Here is an 18,735-nt window from a genome sequence, read left to right as displayed (position 1 = left end):
TTGAGGTGTTGAGGTTTGTTTCTCTTTGAGCTGAGCATGCTCAGCTCTCGCTGAACTTGGTATTTGTATGATTTGATTTATGTTTAGATTATCTTTATGAGATCCAGTGGGTAGAGACTTGTTTTAAAATTCAGAAAGCTAATGCCTGTCTTTCTCACCATGAATCAGTCAGACATCACTCTCTAGTGTCTTAGGATGGCTTGGTAGATATTCCCCGATCATCTTCACACTGATTTCACATAGTTTTCAGTTTGACCAGATAAGGAGTGCCTATTTGGAACTTTGTCACTGGCATGGTACAGAGTCACTGAGTTTATGAAAATGCCATTTTTAAAAGAACTGGATAATGCCTGACCAGTAATATTTGCCCCAAACTTAAAACACATCCCTTAGAACCTAGCAGTAGTTCAGAATGGATCCTAGTACCCAGATGGAATACAACTATGATATGAACATCAAATGTATGTTTAACTTTAGAAAATCCATCTCCATGATCTCTGATTATCCAGACAGCCTCCATATTTTATACGCAACCAGTTAGAAATGGCTTTACAATAAGAGAAAGAGTGAGGTAAAATTAAAAATCCCAAGTTACATATTTTTCCAAATAATTTGACATCCACTCCTTCTACAAATTGTTTTTGAAAGTAATCACATGAATGCCATTTTGATCTACCAATGCTCACCTTCTCCTTTCCTGATTTGTTTTACTCATACAATTCCACAAAAAAGCAATTCACTATCAGAACTATCACTGAGGAAATTAACATGAGTGTAACTGCAGACAGGTTTTAAAAACATGTTGAGGTCGTTTATTTTACCTCCTGAGCACACCAGGCACACTGAGGTCCAATGAGCAGGCAGTCTTCACAGGTTTCTGCACCTCCCAGGGCACAGCCACCTAGGTTTAGACCCAGCAAGACGCAGGGATTAAGTATACTTTCAGTCATTCCATTTATGAGACTGATGGCTCTTACATTACTTGAACAAAACAACATCAAAGTTTAGTTTAGTATCCAAGATCAGTCCTCGAAATGTTAGCAATTCACATAAAAGTTTGTATTTTACATCTATCACATGTAAAATATGTGTATGTGTATTAAAAAGTATGTATGTCTTATAAGCCAAAATTATCATCCTCTTTTTTCTTAAAATGTGAAAGTTCACAAATATAGGATTATCCTATTTATTGTTCCACCTTAATTTTTAAAAATTATGTGCACCCATTAAAAAATGCTTCTTTCTTAAACGAGGTATTTCTGTTTTTGAAATAAATCCTTTCTCTCTTTCAAGATTATTACTCTTAAGTGGAAGATCTTGTGGTAGAATAAAATAGAAAAGTTTCAAAAATGGTTATCACAGTGGCACTAAGTTCCATTGGGCAGCAATGTTATTTAATTCTCCTCATTAAAATGCCTGTGCAACCTTTGTATTTATTTACCTTAAGCCTAGAGCATTCATTGTGGGAACTGCCCGGTGTTTGTCTGTAATTTGTTAAAGCGTTCACTCAGTGACAAAAGAGCAATGGAACAGATCAAATAAAACATGACTTCAGATCTAGTTTCTGAACCAAATGACAAGTTTGTCAAGCATACCACGAAAGCAATATATCGGAGAACGTAGGTCTTACCTTGTACGTGATCATTCCTTCCTAGAAATAGAAAGAACAGGCAAAGCAGTTCAATCCCCATTCGCTTCAGTTCTTGCTGTGCAGACCGATTAAAAAATGAATTACCTTCAGCGTTACAAGACCAAAGCTGAATATCGTTAAAGTCTTTCTTTCTTGAAGTGTAACATTTTAAATACTACTTACACTGCTTTGAAAAGAAACTTGAGATGTAAGTTAGAAAGTTTTCATTAAGACTGAAATGAAAACAGAGGCTACCTGGACAGGTAAAGCAGAAAAGCTGTGTTTAAAAGCAACTTCAACATGATTTACTTCCTTGTTCGCCTTATAAGGAAGGCAGGTGTACAATCACCAAGAAGGTGGGGAAATTCATTCAGTGGAAATTCTGGTGTAAGTTCTATGAGTCTCTCTGCATCCTAGAGAAAGTTATTATCTTTAGTGAAATATTGATCAATGAAATGTCAAAACAGCAATTGAAATAGTCATTTCTAAAATAATTTTAACTTAATGTAAAGAATAAAGATATTAAATAAAGCATATAGCCTATATGTGGGGAAAGTAAAAAATGAGCTTAATGAAAATAACTGAGATTTTTGTATTTCATTGCTAAACCCTTTTCAAAAAATTGAAATGAACCCTGAAAAAGAAAAATTATTATTTTACAGTAAATGAGAAGGCAGGCTAGGGAAAGCAAAGCACTGTTTCCTTATTTTTCAAATTAGATGGCATATATTTTTCCATAAGTACGAAATTCCTATTTTAAAATGATATTGGAAATAATCATAATATACAAAAACCAAAGGAGATCAAAATAAGACTGTGTCAAAAGACATTGATGACAACAATGAAGAAAACAGAAATGATGGTGCCCAAGATTCTGAATCCCTCAGGCTAGGGACCAAGTTCTCTTCACAATGTGCTGTTCCAACTTCTGGCTCATGATTTGGCACATAGGAGATATTTATTTGTTGAGTGAAAGAGTGACAATTTAACATATATATGATCTATGGCTAAATCCATAAGGTTGTTTGTATTTTCCCCCCAATGTGTTCTTCAGGAGGGTGTTTTGGGATTCGTAGAGTCTGTGAACAGATAAGAATCAAATTCTCACTTCGTCACTCTCGAAACTGCTGACCTTAGAGAGACTTTTCTGTGGCCGGGCTTATGTCTGAGGAGATAATCTTTTCAAGGAGCATTACTAGGTAAGCATGTGAAACCTGTAAACAGAGGGAAACGGACTATGGTCAACAATAATTTAATTGTACATTTAAAAATAACTAAAAGACTATGAATGGGTTGTTTGTAACACAAAGGAGAAATGCTTGAGGGGATGGATACTCCACTTTCCCTGAGGTGCTTATTACACGTTGCATGCCTGTACCAAAACATCTCATGTACCCCATAAATATCTATATACCCACAAAAATAAAAACTAAAGTAAAATAATTTTTAAAATAAAAACCAAAGAAAGAGAGAAACTAATTATAGACTACCTAGGCTTTTCTCAGAAGCCTATGTTATGTTCAATTTTGAACTCCATCATATCCAAGAAGCTGGAAAAACATGGCAAGAATTCTGCAGTAACAATCCAGAATTATTGAATAATTGGAAGATGTGCATTTTGGGAGAAAATTTATATAAAATTAGTTGATTTATCTTGAAGAAGAAAGATCGAGCCACAAATTGTGTCTCTGTTATTGTCATTTTAAAAATCCAGTCTTAACTATTATTCATTCATTATCCATTCATTCAACAAGTACTTCTTGGACATTTACTTTGTGTCCAATATTATGTTTGAAGCAGAGGCTACATCAGTGGACACAACCAAGTTTTTGGATCCAGGCAGCATATATTCTCGGCTGGAGGGCAGTGCAGGGGATAGACTCCTAAAATCAGGCAGTGCCCAGGGCTATGAATCAGAGTAAGTCCGGGTAAAAGGAAAGAGGGGCGAGGGAGTATGCGATTTTCTTTAGAATAGTCAGGGAAGGTTTCCCTGACCAACTGGTATCTGAGAGACCCCTAGATGACTTTGGCAACACAGCTAAGTACGAAGGCCTGAGACAGCCCAATGGCAGGTGTTTTCAAGGGCAAGTGGAATACAAGAAGGGAGAGAGAGGGTGATCAGATTTGGGGGCAGAGGTCAGATCATATGTAGTCTTTAGCTTGAATTTTATTCTATGCCTTGTGTATCATTGGAAGGTTGAAAGCAGAGAAATAATATTATTTAATTTACATTTTAGAAGAACCACACTGGCTGCTGAGGCAGTTAGAATGTATGGGGCAAGATTGGAAGGTGAATGGGGCAAGACAGGAACACATGTCTCTGTCAAGAACAGACACAATCGTGGCTGGGACTAGGATGCTGGTGGTGCAGGAGGAGAAGGGTGATCAGATTCAAGATCTATTTCGAAACTGGACTGTGCTGATAGATTGGATGTGAATATGAAAGAAAGAGGTTTCTAGCTGGCACAGATATATTTTACTGCCTGAGTGATACATTTTACTGACAGGGGTTACATTGAGGAACAATCAGGCTTCAGGTGGAGGATGAGGATCAAGAATACGGTAAGTTTGAGATGGCTAGAAGATAACCAAGTTAAGATGCCACATAGGCAGTTTGATATCTAGGTCTGGAAATGGGGGCAATGTCAAAGTGCAAATTGTAAATTGGGATTATCAGTACGGATTTAAAGATATGAGGCTGATGGTGTTCAGAGATATGTGGCTGAATGAGATCCCTCCAGGAAGTGAATGTATGCAGGGAAGAGCTCTGAGGACAGAGTCCTGGGGCCTCTAGATAGCTAGAGATCAAGAGGAGAAGGATTTAGTAAACGAAGCTTCTATCTAAAGAACACTCCATCTTGCTAAAGAGGAACCTGTCTTTGTTGGAAGACAAATTCAAGTGCTTCTCACATTTCTGCACATCTTACAAGCAGAGGCCCTGGCTGCCTTTTTTCTAGACTGTCTTTTCCAGGATGTTTATAAGGTGAACAGCCTTTGAAAATAGAGATAGTGTCCCTCTTTAGGGAAAAGGAAAAATTAGAAACAGTGTCAACCTCCAGAACAAAGAGTAGGCCTGTTTTACTGCCCATTATAAAAGGTTCAGCTTCCCTAAACTCAAAGATCTTCTCTTACAACACATCTTACTACATGTGCAGGTGTCACCTTTTTCTTTTGTGCCATCTTGTGGGAAATGGTATTGGGGAACTGGTGAAAGAATGTGCTGGCACTCTGACCACTGCGATTGCTGTGAATTAAAAAGTTCTTTTTCTGTGACCCAGGCATCACATGTCTCCATCAGTACCCACGAATCCATGACAAGCTAACTTGTCAGCTTGCAAGTCAGGTAAAAGCTCAGGCCCTTCATAGTTCTTGTCAATTTCCTACTCAAAATCCACCTCTGTCTAGAGACTGAATGCGCAACGTTCAAACCTCACTTTGGAAGAAAAGATTTTACATCCCACAAGACTGCCTTGGACTGACAAGTGCTGCCCTGGGCTCCAGAGGTTTCCCCAGGTCCTGAGCTGTCTGTCTGCCCACAGACCTTCCTGACAGCCAAGAGCAGGCACTCTACAGGAGCTGGATCGGGATGGCTGCCCAGCTCTGGATATGCCACTCCCTGGAAACTCTCCATGGTTCTAGCTGCCACCAACAATCTCTCCTTCCTGGGAACACAGTTAGACTACTTCTCCTGGCCTGTTTTGCAGCTAAGAAAATCCCAACCACCAGCATCTGCCAACAGAATGTGAGTGGAAGTGGTACATACCCCTTCTAGACCATCCTCATGTCCCTCTGACAACCAGATGCAGGTAGCAACAAGGTCCTAGGAGAACTCCAAAACCACGATTTGACCATGTATTTAAATGGACTTGTGCCATTCCACATAAAGACTTCCATATCAGTCCTAGAATCATAATCACACTGATTTATTTATTCTCTGTCCCCCATGACTGCCCCTCCAATGCACACCCTCCCTAATTTTCAAGCCTTCGCACAAACCATTTGTTCTTCCTGCATGCCTTGGGTTCCCTCTCATGCCTCTCACTTGGCTAATTCAGCTTGCCCTCCAGGTCGCAGTGTAAACATTAGTGTCTGCAGGAAACACTTTTTGGTTTCTCTAGGCCTCTCTTCCTGTGGACATTCCCCAAGATAGCCCTTTTTGCTCTGCTTGTAATTGTCAAAATACTTGCCTTTACTCAACAAATATTTATTCAATTCTTGCTATGTACCAGACAGCAACTGTGTCTCAGTAATCTTTCTATTCCCAGCAAGTAACACAATGCCTGGCACTTTGTAAGTAGTCAATTAATGTTTATATTGAGAATATGCATGAATTTTAAGTCTTCATTGTCTAGTATTTCACCAGTTACAAAGCAGGTACTTCATGGATATTGAGTAAATAGATAAGTAAATGAATGAATGGTTTAGGAAGGTAAATAATACAATCAGGAAAGGGAAAATGTGTTCCCTGCTTGGGTTGTGCCGAAAACTGAGAAAAAGCTTAAAATGCAGCGTGAAGAAAAGGCAGGGGGGAATTTGAGACAATATAAAGTAGAATAATGTTATGAAAGAATATCTATCCACTCTGTTTGCACCTTGGGACTGCTGGCTAATTTGTACCAAGGGGCAAGACACTGGGGAGACATAGCCTTGCTTCCTGAGTGGGGTGCCTGCTGTCCTCTTTTGGAAAGTACCACATCCACACTGCTGTGGAGGGTGGCGGCCCTGCCTGTCCGGTGAGCTGTCAATTCATGAGATGCCAGCATCCTGTAAAGTCCCCCAAATGACAACTGTGTCTCCTTAGCCATGCCAACTGGATTACTTACCTCTGTTTCTGTGTATGTAGAATCTGAAATGGGAAATAGAAATGTAAAATCAGGAGTTTGATAATGGAAGGTGAGGCTGGCAGGATGTATGGAGAGAGCGCATAAGGTTGGAGGGAACCAGGTGCTTCTGGAGTCAGTGTTAGGAGGACTCGGCAGCTACATAGAGGCAGAAGCCCGAGGCAGAATCCCAAGGCAGAAGAAAGCTACATGGGGTGGGAGATGAGAGGACCAATATGCAATCAGCAAAGAATGGCCCTCAGCCACACAAACTGAACAGTGCTAGAGTCAGATCTACAAACTCACTCTGCCCGGGGGGAAGGAGCATGGTCCAGGCCTACAGCTGCCATGGATCCCAAATGCCCATCCAGCTTGGATCTCTCAGAGGCCTCGCTCTTAATTTTCCCCAGGATCCCGTCTCTTTTAAAGTAATGTGTATTCTTACAGCAAATTCCCATTACTTGTGGGTGATTGAGAGGATATTACATTCCTTAACATCCAAAGGTTCTGTCATACCATCCACATTTTCAGACAGGCTGGTCAGGCTCATCAGATAGAATCCTACCATCCGGTTTGCTCAGAGCCCCAGCCTGGGGGCTGTGACTCCATCTGGGAGTCTGACCCTCCTCAAGGGGCCTCGGCTAAGCAGCACAGGCGTAGACAGAGCAGCTCGGAGCTCAGGGATGCAGAACTTCTGCACTCTGTCCCTCCGCTGGTTCTGACTTCAGAGACTTAGAAATGGGCTGTCCTCGGCGGTGCTCTGACTTCAGGAAGCTAGTGAACCGGTGTCTGAGTCACTGCAGTTAGCTTGAGTATCTCCCAGACCCAGCCATTCATCCATATCAAATAAAGACAGTCCAGGCCCCAGCTGGGCCTGCCCCGGGGCACCTTACAACACTCCTGGGAGAGGAAACCCTGAGTCAACCTGCCTGGGAATCAACTGGAAACCTGGGGACTTTAGTCACAGCTGTCTGCTCTTGGGCGGGCCTTGCTGTGCTACCTGCTTCATCTCAAGTACCGGTAGCAAGTCTTCCACCTCCAGGTGTCTTTCTGTGAAAACGTTTCGTTGTGAGTAGCTAAAAGAAGGCAAGGTAAATGGCTGCTTTGTCTGTGGGTCTCACTGTGAGGTACCTCTGAGTGTGACGCCTTGCACAGTGGGTTGTTTGCAGAATTCTGTGGCTGACTTGTGGTTATGCATAACAGGGGGAGCAAGCAACCTGGAAGTAGATATATTTGTTCCATTTTTTGCGACCTTCAGAAAGATTCCCTTAAAGAAGGATGTCTAACACTTTCCTGTCATCCTTGTTCACAATGCCCACAGGCTGCTAAGTGCTAAAGAAATGTTTTGTGGCCTAGGCCTTACATTCTAGGCTGGGGTTTCCTTTTTTGTTTATTTTGGTAAAATATACATAACATAAAATATACCGTTTTAACCATTTTTAAGTATATGATTTGGTGGCATTAAGAGCATTCACACTGTTGTGCCATCCTCACCACCAACCATCTCCAGAACTTTTTCATCAGCCCAAACTGAAACTCCTCACCCATTAAACAGTAACTGTCCATTTCCCCTCCACCAGCCCCCAGCACCCAGCATTCTACTGTCTGCCTCCATGAGTCTGACTACTCCAGGTGCGTCACATAAGTGGAATCATATATTTGTCCTTTTGTGAGAATGGCTTATTTCATGTTAGCATAATGTCTTTGGGGTTCATCCATGTAGTGGCATGTGTCAGCATTTCCTTCCTTTTAAAGGTTGAATAATATTCCACTGTATGGATATACCACATTTTGATGGCCTAATCGTCTGTCAATGGATGTTCAGGCTGTTTCCAGCTTTTGGCCTTTATGAAGAGTACTGCGATGAACATTGGTGTAGGGATATCCATTTGAATCTGGCACTTACTTTTTAAAGCCATCATGATGCCCATAATGGGAGGAAGCTGAGTGTAGTGGGAAGAGTTTGGTTTTGGATGTAGGGAGTCCTGGGTTCAAATTGCAGTCCTGCCAGGTCCTCCTATCTGTGGCGAGAGTGTTTATCTCTCAACACTTTAGTTTTTAGACTATGAAAGAGAGATAATCTCCACCTTTCAGGAATATGGTGAAGATTTCATTACACCATTTTGGGATGAGTCCAGGTTCTGTGGGGCCTAAAGATTATACCATTTGGGAGGCCTTCTTTAAGAAAAGAAACACAAGCCAGGTGTGGTGGCTTACACCTGTAATCCCAGCACTTTGGGAGGCTGAAGCGGATGGATCATTTGAGGTCAGGAATTCGAGACCAGCCTGGTCAACATGGTGAATCCCCGTCTCTACAAAAAACACAAAAATTAGTCAGGCATTGTGGCACATGCCTATAGTTCCAGCTACTTGGGAGGCTGAGGCAGGAGAATCACTTGAACCCAGGGGGAGAAGTTGAAGTGAGCCAAGATTGCACCACTGCACTCCAGCCTGGGCAACAGAGCGAGACTCTCTCTCAAAAAATAAAAAAAAGAAAGAAAGAAAAAAGAAAGAAATGCAAAACTGGAAATAAACCATGCATGAAAGTGTATATTTATTTCAAGTGAGGGGGAAAAACCCATGACAACAAATTACTGAAAGCTTGAAAATTCCAGTCTCTTTGTTTCTTAACATCACCTCAGGCAGTTCACCAGAAATGCTTTCTAAAAGACACTTCCTCATGGTAATCTGGCTTCCATCCCACCTGGAGTCACCCACAGCTCCCAGATACTCCGAGGCACCTGTGCACACTGGAGCCTGGGTTGAAGCTCTCTCAGTTTCCTGTAAACCCTCCTTTGATTTCACTTGGGACACGTGTTTATTCTTGCTCGTTTTAGTGAGCACTTACCAAGTGCCAGGTATCATTTAATATTGTATTAGGGTGGCCCTATTTTGTTCTCACAAGGCCCCAATAAAATAGGGACTATTCTACTTTCATTTACCAGATAAGGAAACTGAGGCATGGAAAAGCTACACAACTTTCCCAAGATCACCTCACTGCTCAGAAAACAGGGCCCTGGAGACAGGCCACTACCCTCCCACCTGAGTTCAGAATCACCCTGCAAACCACCTCCTGGTAGATAAGAGATGTACAAAGAATCATCAAAAAGATGCCAACAAGAAGTGAAATTCCAGAAGGAACTTGAAAAATATGTTTGCCTCTCTATCTCAGGACTATGGTTCTAGCTCTAGCTCTGTGTCTAGTGATTTCCTTTTGGGTTTGTTTGTTGCTTATCCTGTGGATCTCTGGCCACCAAAAATGAGACAAAGATGTGGTCCTGGATCGCACCATCTTTCTCTGCTTTGAAGTCAGTACAAATCACTTAAAAACAAAATGAAACAAAATATGTTGCCTGGCCATTCAGGGGAAGCTGGGCCTGCTGGTCAGGAGCCAGGCCTGGCATTGAGTCCAGGAGAGTGTGGCTGTGGGCATTTCCTGTGGCCGGGAGATGACTCAGGATGAACTCCGGCCCCTGAGCCACAGGCACCCCCCTGCACTTCACAGTTACCACCCACACCCCACCCTACCCCACTCCCCGTAGCTGGCAGTGAGCCTGGCAGTCACACTGCCAGCTACAGGGAGCCTGTCCTGTGAGTTAGGCCTGCTCCGGAGGCCCACACAGTCAGGGTTCAGAAATTAGATTGAAGTCTAAAAGAATTGAACTCTTTCTGTCTTTTAGTTTGTGGAATAAATCCAAAGACGTTATTTTCCAGAAAAATACCATCGGATGTGAATTTATTCTGACTTGACTCTGAGAACTAGACTCGTTAGGCCCCTTTTACCTATCTGTGAAGCAAATAGCAAGATGTCGCGTGAACAAACACTGATTGCCAAGTGGTTCACTCACTCACAGCTTGCAGAGCTGCTGAGCCTTCTTTTTTCATTTACTCATTTATTGCTTCAGCAGCTGCCTGTGGAGACCCCACGATGGACCAGGCACTGTTCTGACAGCACAGTGTTGATTAAAACCGACAGGGTCTCTGCCTCATGGAGCTTACATTCCAGTTGGAGAGACAGACAAGAAACCCACGAACAAATAAAGATGTCAGATGGTAACAAATGTTGAGAAAAATAGAGGATGGGAAGAGGTCAGAGAGTGGCCGAGGTGGGGTGGCCAGCAAACCCTCTCTGCTGAGGTGGTTAGGCACAGCCTTGGGGAAAGGAGGGAGGGCGTCGCAGGGCTCTCTGCAGGACAAATAGTCCTGCCCGTGGGAAGAGCAAGTGTAAGGTCCTGGGATGGGAGGGTTTGTGGACAAGCAAGGTGGCGAGTGAGGCTGGAGCAGAGCGAGCATGTGAACTCAAGTAGGCCAGAGGAGAGGGGCCAGACAGGCAAAGGGAAGAGGGCAGCTCATGAGGGAGGGGCAGGAGGGGGCAATGGTCAGGGCTCCAGATCTGTATTCTAAGTGAGAAGGGAAGTGTTTATGGAGTTTTGGTTGGACATGATGTAGCTTATAAGGTGGCAAGGATGCGCAGACTAATAAGACAATAAGGTTGGAAGCTGGGGGGCCTTATTGGAGGCTGTTTCAGCAGAGATTATGACAGTTTGGGCTATGGTGGGAGTAAGGGAGGTAGTGAGAAGTGTTTGGATTCTAGATATATTTCCAAGATAGACAGCGGATTCTTGATATATTTCCAAGATAGACAGCATTTACAAACAGATTCCTCATAGGGAGGGAGAGAAATCAAGGGATCAACAATGACTCTAGCAGTTCTTGAGGCCCTGAATCAACAACCCCACCATCACCACCAGGCTTCTCCCGCTGTTTCAGAGAGAGAATACCATCTGCTCATCAGCAGAGTCATCGTGAGCTCTAATCTGCTCTAACAACCTGGAGGGTCATGAGGAGCCATAACTCTGCAAAAAGCATTCCCTGGTAGAACCAGAAAGATCTGAACTATGCAGCCCAGTGCTGTATGGAGACTGTTTGTATGCTGTGTTAACATTCCTTCAGTCCAGTGGAGGTCTGATTAGCCAGCATCTTCTGTTCTGGAATTCCCCATGACTTTTTGGTTGCAAAAGAAAACCTGGAAAATCCCTGTGGTCCTCTAGTTCTCTCTACCTGCGCTGATAGACTAACTGGGGTCAGTTTCAGTAGCAAGAGTCTCCCCAACAGATTAAAAAAATACCCCTCGTAAGAAGGCAGAAGAGATGGGTATGTTTTGCTTTTAAAAACTCCTTGGAAAGTGGAAGGGCTTCAAATTTCTTTTGACCTTAAAGATGCAATTTATTCAGCTGCAACAATAGGGAAAATTCTAATCCTTTAAAAAGCTGGGAGAAATGGTGGCCAATAATTATTATTTTTTTTTATTCTTGCTTTTTTAGACAGGGCCTCACTCTATTACTGGGCTAGAGTGCAGTGGCATAATCCTAGCTCACTACAGCCTTAAACTTTGGGGCTCAAGTGATCCTCCCACCTCAGTCTCCCAAGTAACTGGGCATGTGTCACCATGCCCAACTAATTTAAAAAAATGTTTTATGAAGATGGAGGTCTCACTTTGTTGCCCAGGCTGGCCTACAACTCTAGACCTCAGGTGATCCTCTCGCCTCAGCCAGTGATCATGTTTGAGGCGCATCCTTGGGCGGGTCCATGGAGGATTTATTACTTTTAACTGCCATTTTATGCAATTTTCTGATTGTTTCAGATGCATACTCAGTGAACCCTGTCAGTAAGTTTTCAGGGAATCAAATAGAGTAAAGGATTGGGTATGATATGAACACCTTAATCGTTAAAAAGGCTAAATAATAAATTATTCTAACAAGCTAATCAAAATGTCATTAACCTGGTGATGTCTCAAGACTTGGAAGCGGAGAAAGAAGAAAAGCCTTTAAAGCAAATTCAGCTGGCCTCTAATTAAAGACTGTGCGTCAGGTTTTTACACCACAACAGACGTAATGAATCTATATATTTTTGGGCATAATTACTTCCAGACAAAAAGCGGCTCCAGTGAGCAGTCAGATGTGAGGCTTGTTTGGGGAAGTATGAAAATCACCTGCCTGGGCTGCAATCTCTGCTGCCTCCTGACTACTGTGGGTGGATCCTTGCTGCTCCTAAGCCCAGCGCCCTTTCCTGGCACCCCCTAGCAGTTGAGGGTGTAACAACCGAGGCGTGATGCAGCAAGAGGCTCAACAGTAGATTCAATATTTATTAAAGGAAGGAAATTGAATCTTTTTTTTTTTATCAAGGAGTTCGATGTTTAAAGTTTCAATCAAAGCACAAATAATGAAAGTTTTTAAATAAAAGACAATTGCTGTTAGTGGCAAATATTGGGGGAGGGGCAAACATTCCTTATGCGTTGATGAAATTAAGTTATCTTAAGTAAGGCTCAGCAGCGCAGAAAAGGCAGTTGTCAGCCCTGGTCTCAGTCCAGACCTTGGTGGATTATTGGACATTTGTTGCATGGTATAGATTGGTCTTGAAATTGTTTAGGCCCTAAACTTTAGGCAACCAAAGATTAGGAAGACAGGATTTAAATGTTAACCAACAGAAGAATTTATTTTTATGAATGTTGCTGGAGGAGGAGCACAGCTTCCTAAAATGTGATCTGAAGAGAGCTGTTAAACCTTGCCCTGATAATGAAATGCTCCTGCAGTTTATTTAATATAGACTATTAAATCTTCCATCAGAAACTCACAATGCGCATTAACCTGTTAAACACGTTAAGAAGCCCCACAGGGAAGAAAATTGCTTACTTTTGTTGAACAATTAAACAAAAAACTATTTTCATTATCCTATGATAATATTGTACTCAGATTTCTTAGGAAAATCTGGGTGTGAATTCATTTGTTTACTGCTGCCTTTTGTGTGCATTCTCCAATTCAAAGATCTTTCGAGATGGGTTTTCCAGGAGATGATTCTTTTTCTCAGGAAAGCCCAGAGAGGAGGTCCGTTCTGATAATAGTTCAGACAAGGCACTTGCAGTAGTGATGGCTCATTACAAATTTCTGGACTCAGACCCAGCCCAATAACCTAGTATAGTTAACCTAGTGACTATAGCCCAGATACTACAGTTTTATTACTGAATGACCTAGACTGGTTTTCTTTGTGAAATGAATTTCGCGCAGGACTATCTATTGTTTTCCTGTATTTTCCTCTAGGCAGAGGATCCCAATTGCTGCTTGCATCTGCCCTTGGTCTCTTTCTTTTTGGTACAGTAGCCTGTCCTCAAGCTGTCATCTGCCTGTCTGTCCATCTACCCATCTTACTTGCCAAAGGTCCAGAAGAGTAGCTCCCTTAAGGAAACGGCATTCTCTTCCTAGGTAGGAAGCATCTCTTCAGGTGAGAAAGTGTGCAGCATTTTGTTCTAAACTTGGATTGTCTGCTGCTTTCTCATGATGCAGGCATCAGGCAAGGTGGGAACAATCTGAATGAGTTTGGCTCTCTTTTACTGACACTGTCATTCTCATGAAAAGCCTACAATTCTTAAAATGACCAGTTTTGTCAAAAGTGTGCTTCTTTCATTGTTGCGGTAATCTGAATGAATATACATATATGTGTGTGTGTGTGTGTGTGTGTGTGTGTATAGTCATTTGTCCACCTTGTGGGGTCAAAATAGTAAAGAAGTCACTGCAATTCATTCTGCTTGGTTTTCTAAGGAAAAAGTAAAACATGATGTAGGTGCTTTAAAAATGGAATCCAGTAGCAGATAGGAAACAAAAAGGAGATATATTAGCAATTTGTGAGTCTTTCTCTTTTTTCCATTTTTCTCAGATAAACAAAGTAGATCTTGTTCACATGAGTTACATGCAATTACAGTAGTAGTCAGAAATCACAGTTTGAAAAGATCTAAAAACCAGGAAACACTGAGGCATGAAACAAAGTTTAGTTACTACATTGGCTTTACTTAGCTTTGGAATGAGTCAAAATTACAGTTATAGTAAAATTTTCAGACAACCTTACTCTAAATATGTTGCATCATCTCACTTGAAAAAAATTATTTAGCCTGTTTCATGGAACATTACAAGTATGAATTCCTTGTTCCTGATAACAGCCCTAAAACAATAATAGCTAACAATACCTCTTATAATGTGCCAAACACTGTTATAAATCTTTATCACAATGTGAAGCGAGGTATTGATATTTTCCCCATTTAAATAATAATATGTAATTTAATATTTTAGAAGAGTTTTAGATTAGTACAATTCCTATATATCCCATAGCCAGTCTTCCCTATTATTAATGTCTTATGTTAGTATGGTACATTTGTTACAATTTTTTTTTTTTTTTTGAGACAGAGTCTCACTCTGTCACCCAGGCTGGAGTGCAGCAGTGTCATCTTGGCTCATTGCAACCTCCGCCTCCTGGGTTCAAGTGATTCTCCTGCCTTAGCCTCCTGAGTAGCTGGGATTACAGGCATGTGCCACCACACCTGGCTAATTTTTGTATTTTTAGTAGAGACGGGGTTTCACCATGTTGGCCAGGCTGGTCTCGAACTTCTGACCTCAGGTGATCTGCCTGCTTCAGCCTCCCAGAGTGCTGGGATTACAGGTGAGAATCACCGCACGTACCCCATTTGTTACAATTAATAAACCAATATTAATACATTATTATTATCTAAAGTCCATACTTTTTTTCAGACTTCCTTAGTTTTCACCAAATATCTTTCCTGTTCAAGGCTCCTCTTGAATTCTCCCCATTTTACAGAAGAAAAGGAAAATGACTCAGGTTAAATAACTTATTCACAGTCTGATAGGCACTAAGCAGAAAAACTGGCCTCAAATCCAGGCAGTCTGATTGTAGGCAGGTGGTTAACCTTAATACTAAACTATTGTTATGTTAATAGTGTTATTCGACTTGAATGACTTATTTGTCCAGGCAGCAGAGCAGCAGTGTGGTGTGCACACCTGATCCAGGGGGCTCCGCTGGTAGTCAGGGACTGGCCAGAGTCACATGGGTAGTTTTCATTACTAGAACTAGAACAACAGCTCCCTGATTCTCAGAGCCTTGGGTGGCCTAAAACAACAGAAATCAGTTTTCTGACACACAGTTCAGGGAACCAGAAGCCTGAAAGCAAGCTGTCTGGAGGCTCTGAGGGAGAAGGGGTTCCCTACCCCTCCCTAGCTTCCAGGGGCTGCTGGCACTTCTTGGCATCCCTTGACTCGTAGATGCATCATTTGGATGCCTCGTCTTCACGTCTTCTCCTCTGCCTTTCTCCTTCTCTGTGTCTTTTCCTCTTCTTATAAGGACACTTGTCTTTGGATTTAGGACCTACCCAAAAAATCTGGGATTATCTCATCTCAAGATCCTTTACTTAACTACATCTACAAAGACCCTTCTTCAAATAAGATCCCATCCACAGGTTCTGGGAAGGTGAACCTATATTTTGGATGCAACCATCGTTCAATCCACTACAGGGGCTAGAAATGCTCAGAGGGTTGTTGCGAGGATAAAATGAAATAGAATTACATGTGGTACTTGCAACAGTAGGCATGTTTTTTAAAATGACAGCCATTTTTATGATTACTCTTTTCTACAACATGAGTCCTCCTGATACAAAAGTGTCCAAAATGTAATAAATTCGTTCATCATCCACGCCCAGTTTATATGACTATTATTCATCTTAATAATTGCTTTATATTACAGTCTTTGTCGTTTCTAAGTTTCTAACACTTGGTCCTGCCAGGAACTTCACAAGGCTGTGTGAACTCGGCCTCTTTTTATCCTTTTCTTGGCGGCCTAGGTGGGGATGGGCTGGGGGGCACCTTCGGTCCACGCTTTCAGCTAACAACACTTGTCAGAAACACACACTGACAAATGATCTTCTCATGAAGCCAGGGTCCTGATGAGTGAATCCCTTGTCTGTTGCGGATGTGGATAGACTTGCCACAGAAAAGCAGCTGGGCAGCCTCAGCTGTTGCTCAGCCCTCTGTTCACCCTCTGTGGTTGCTGGGTGCTGCATGCTCCTTTTCTGCTCCAGATCTTTATCGAAGGGACAGAATTCCATCTTGGGGCTGAGCATGGACCCCCACCCACCCCATGGCGCATTACTGCTCCATCCCTTGCCTGTGCTGTGTTCTGCGGTCACTCCTGGCAGTACAGGACTCTGAGCTGGCTTCGGTGAATTCCTTCTGCATTAGTCACAGAGTGTCCAAATGTTAGGGCAGGAAGGGTGAGCCAAGTCCAACCCACTCATTGTCTCTCCATTCCCTTCTTCATGCCGTTGTTGAGTAGATGCACTGAGCATCCACTTTAGTAAGGCATGATGCTGGGAGCCAGGTATGGTGGCCAGCAAGCACCACAGGCAAGCAGTGGGGCACCCCACGCCCCCTGAGGAGCTGTCCATGTGGTCTCCAGTTAGTGTTGATGGTTTATGTGTTACCTAGAAAAAAACCTTTAATACACCCATTTTAAACCTGGGTTTATCTACTGATAGAACTTGAAGAGTCTTTGATTTTGGAAAGGGGAAAAAATTGCATCTTCATTTGCAGTAAGCCCAGAGTGAAATTAAACATTTTCTTCCATTACAAATGTAGACACCAAACCACTGTAATATTAGCAGTACTGGAACTCTCACCAACAGGAATTACACATATTTTTCACATCACTTTACAGTTGTTGCAGATATCTCAAAATGTTGTCAACGCTTAGCACTGTGTCAGAATCACAGTGTTCATTAGCTCTGCCAGTGACCTTGTTTTTCAAGTGTTAATAAAGTGTATTCCTATAATATAAATTTGTTTCTCAATAATTTGATAACCATGTTTTGGTCTAACTAACTTTATTTCTAATTGTATGTAGTTTATTTTAGGAATTTTAAAACATTTTTTCTGAAAAGGGGTTCTTAGCCTGCATTAGATTGCCAGAAAAGCATATGGCACACAGAACAAGTTCCAAACCCTTAAGTAAGGAAAGGACACTAGTCATGTAAGCCAAAGACACTAGTCATGTAAGCCAAAGACCCTATTTTTAGACCCTCCAAATCCTGCTGAAAAACTCTTCCTCCTTTTATCTCTGAAATAATATTGGGACATATGCTACACAGTTTCAGGTCACATAACCGTTCTTGGATCACCCAACAAAATGTACAGGTTTTCCCTGTGGAAAGTAAAACAAACATAACCTGGGTTTCCAGAGTAGGGTATAGTATTTGGGAATTACTTGATCAACTTTTACTTCCCTTGACATTGGTTAGGCTGATACTTCCAGATTTTTCTTAACTACAAAGTTAAGATAGACCCTGGGTTTTGAGAGAGTACAGAAATGAGTCCTATCAATGACTGGAAGGTTGAAAATCAAGACATTGGAAAGAAAGGTGAAAAAAATTTTTACACACATAATTAATGCATTGATTTATGTATTTATCTTAAATTCAACTTTTGTTCAGCCCATACTTTTTTACTTTTATTATAGATATAACACCTTGACCTCTAGATTCAGACCCAGCCCTTGATCTAGTAACTGTAGCCCAGATACTACAGTTTTAGCACTGAATGACCTGTGGTGAGCCACATTTGCAGCTCCATGTGCCAGTCAGTGAATCAACATCTTAAATATAAGCTATTGTATAGAGTCCTATCTGGGTGGCCCACACTTCCATTTGGTGAGCAGTGCCATCTTTGTTCAGGCAATAAATTGAATATTGTGTTAAATTAAATGAATTTGGTTGATGTGATTATTTCAAGTAATTGGATGGGAAAGATAAAGGTGTGGATACTATTTGCAAGAAGAGATGTCATGACCTTGGAAGTCATTGGGTTGAAAGCAGTGCACACTTTGCCTCATGGATGCCCGCTGAATGAAAGAGAAAGGTACAATTTTAAAAACATAGAGAAACACACCCCTGAAGCCCAAGTAAAGGGTGGGTTGGAATTAGGGGTGTAAAAGCCTTTAACTCTCTAGGAACAGACTCTTTATTTCCTTATTCTATGTCCCCTTAGAGCAAACTTTTATATCCTTAACTTCCACACATGCTTCAGAAAAACAGCCTGTCTGCTTTTGACAAGCAATTTAAAAAATTCACATCTCACTCTTCCAACCTCCACCTCCCCAAATGGTAGTCATAATTTTTGTACCAAAAAAATTATTTCCATCACCCCCTAAAACCTGCCCAGCTCCATGCCAAGCTTCTTAGCTCATAGGTAGGTGATGAGTTAGTCTTCAATCCACTTTAAGTAACCTTTAAGTGGTCTATCATCTCCCAGCCCTTTCCCTCCACTCACATGTTATGCAACAGGCCAAAACACTCTTTCTATAGGTCAACTATCTTTGGTGAGTTTCTGTAACCTACAGAACAAAATCCAAATACTTTAACCTGACATTCAAAGCCTTCCATAACTTTTCCCCAAT

General features: G+C 41.8%; 1 protein-coding gene across 7 annotated transcripts in view; it reads right to left on the bottom strand.

The window, feature by feature from the left end:
• Positions 1–18,735, bottom strand: part of ITGB6 (integrin subunit beta 6) — a 148,160-nt gene that overhangs the window by 91,383 nt on the left and 38,042 nt on the right. For 3 of the 7 annotated variants that reach the window (XM_050752267.1, XM_050752263.1, XM_050752264.1), the window contains exons 2-3: positions 1,631–2,844; positions 822–901 (exon numbers count right to left, since the gene is read on the bottom strand). In XM_050752267.1, the coding sequence (XP_050608224.1) occupies positions 822–901; positions 1,631–1,691 (141 nt within the window). In that variant the 5' untranslated portion in view covers positions 1,692–2,844. Of the gene's footprint in view, positions 1–821; positions 902–1,630; positions 2,845–5,393; positions 5,532–6,453; positions 6,477–18,735 lie in introns of all 7 variants that reach the window. The other 4 variants (XM_050752266.1, XM_050752261.1, XM_050752262.1 and 1 more) reach the window with 3 other exon arrangements.

This window comes from Macaca thibetana, chromosome 12 (assembly GCF_024542745.1).
Source record: "Macaca thibetana thibetana isolate TM-01 chromosome 12, ASM2454274v1, whole genome shotgun sequence".
In the NCBI taxonomy this organism is placed as follows: domain Eukaryota; kingdom Metazoa; phylum Chordata; class Mammalia; order Primates; family Cercopithecidae; genus Macaca; species Macaca thibetana.
The sequence above is the reverse complement of the archived record's forward strand: the minus strand, read 5'-3'. Positions and strand labels throughout refer to the sequence as shown.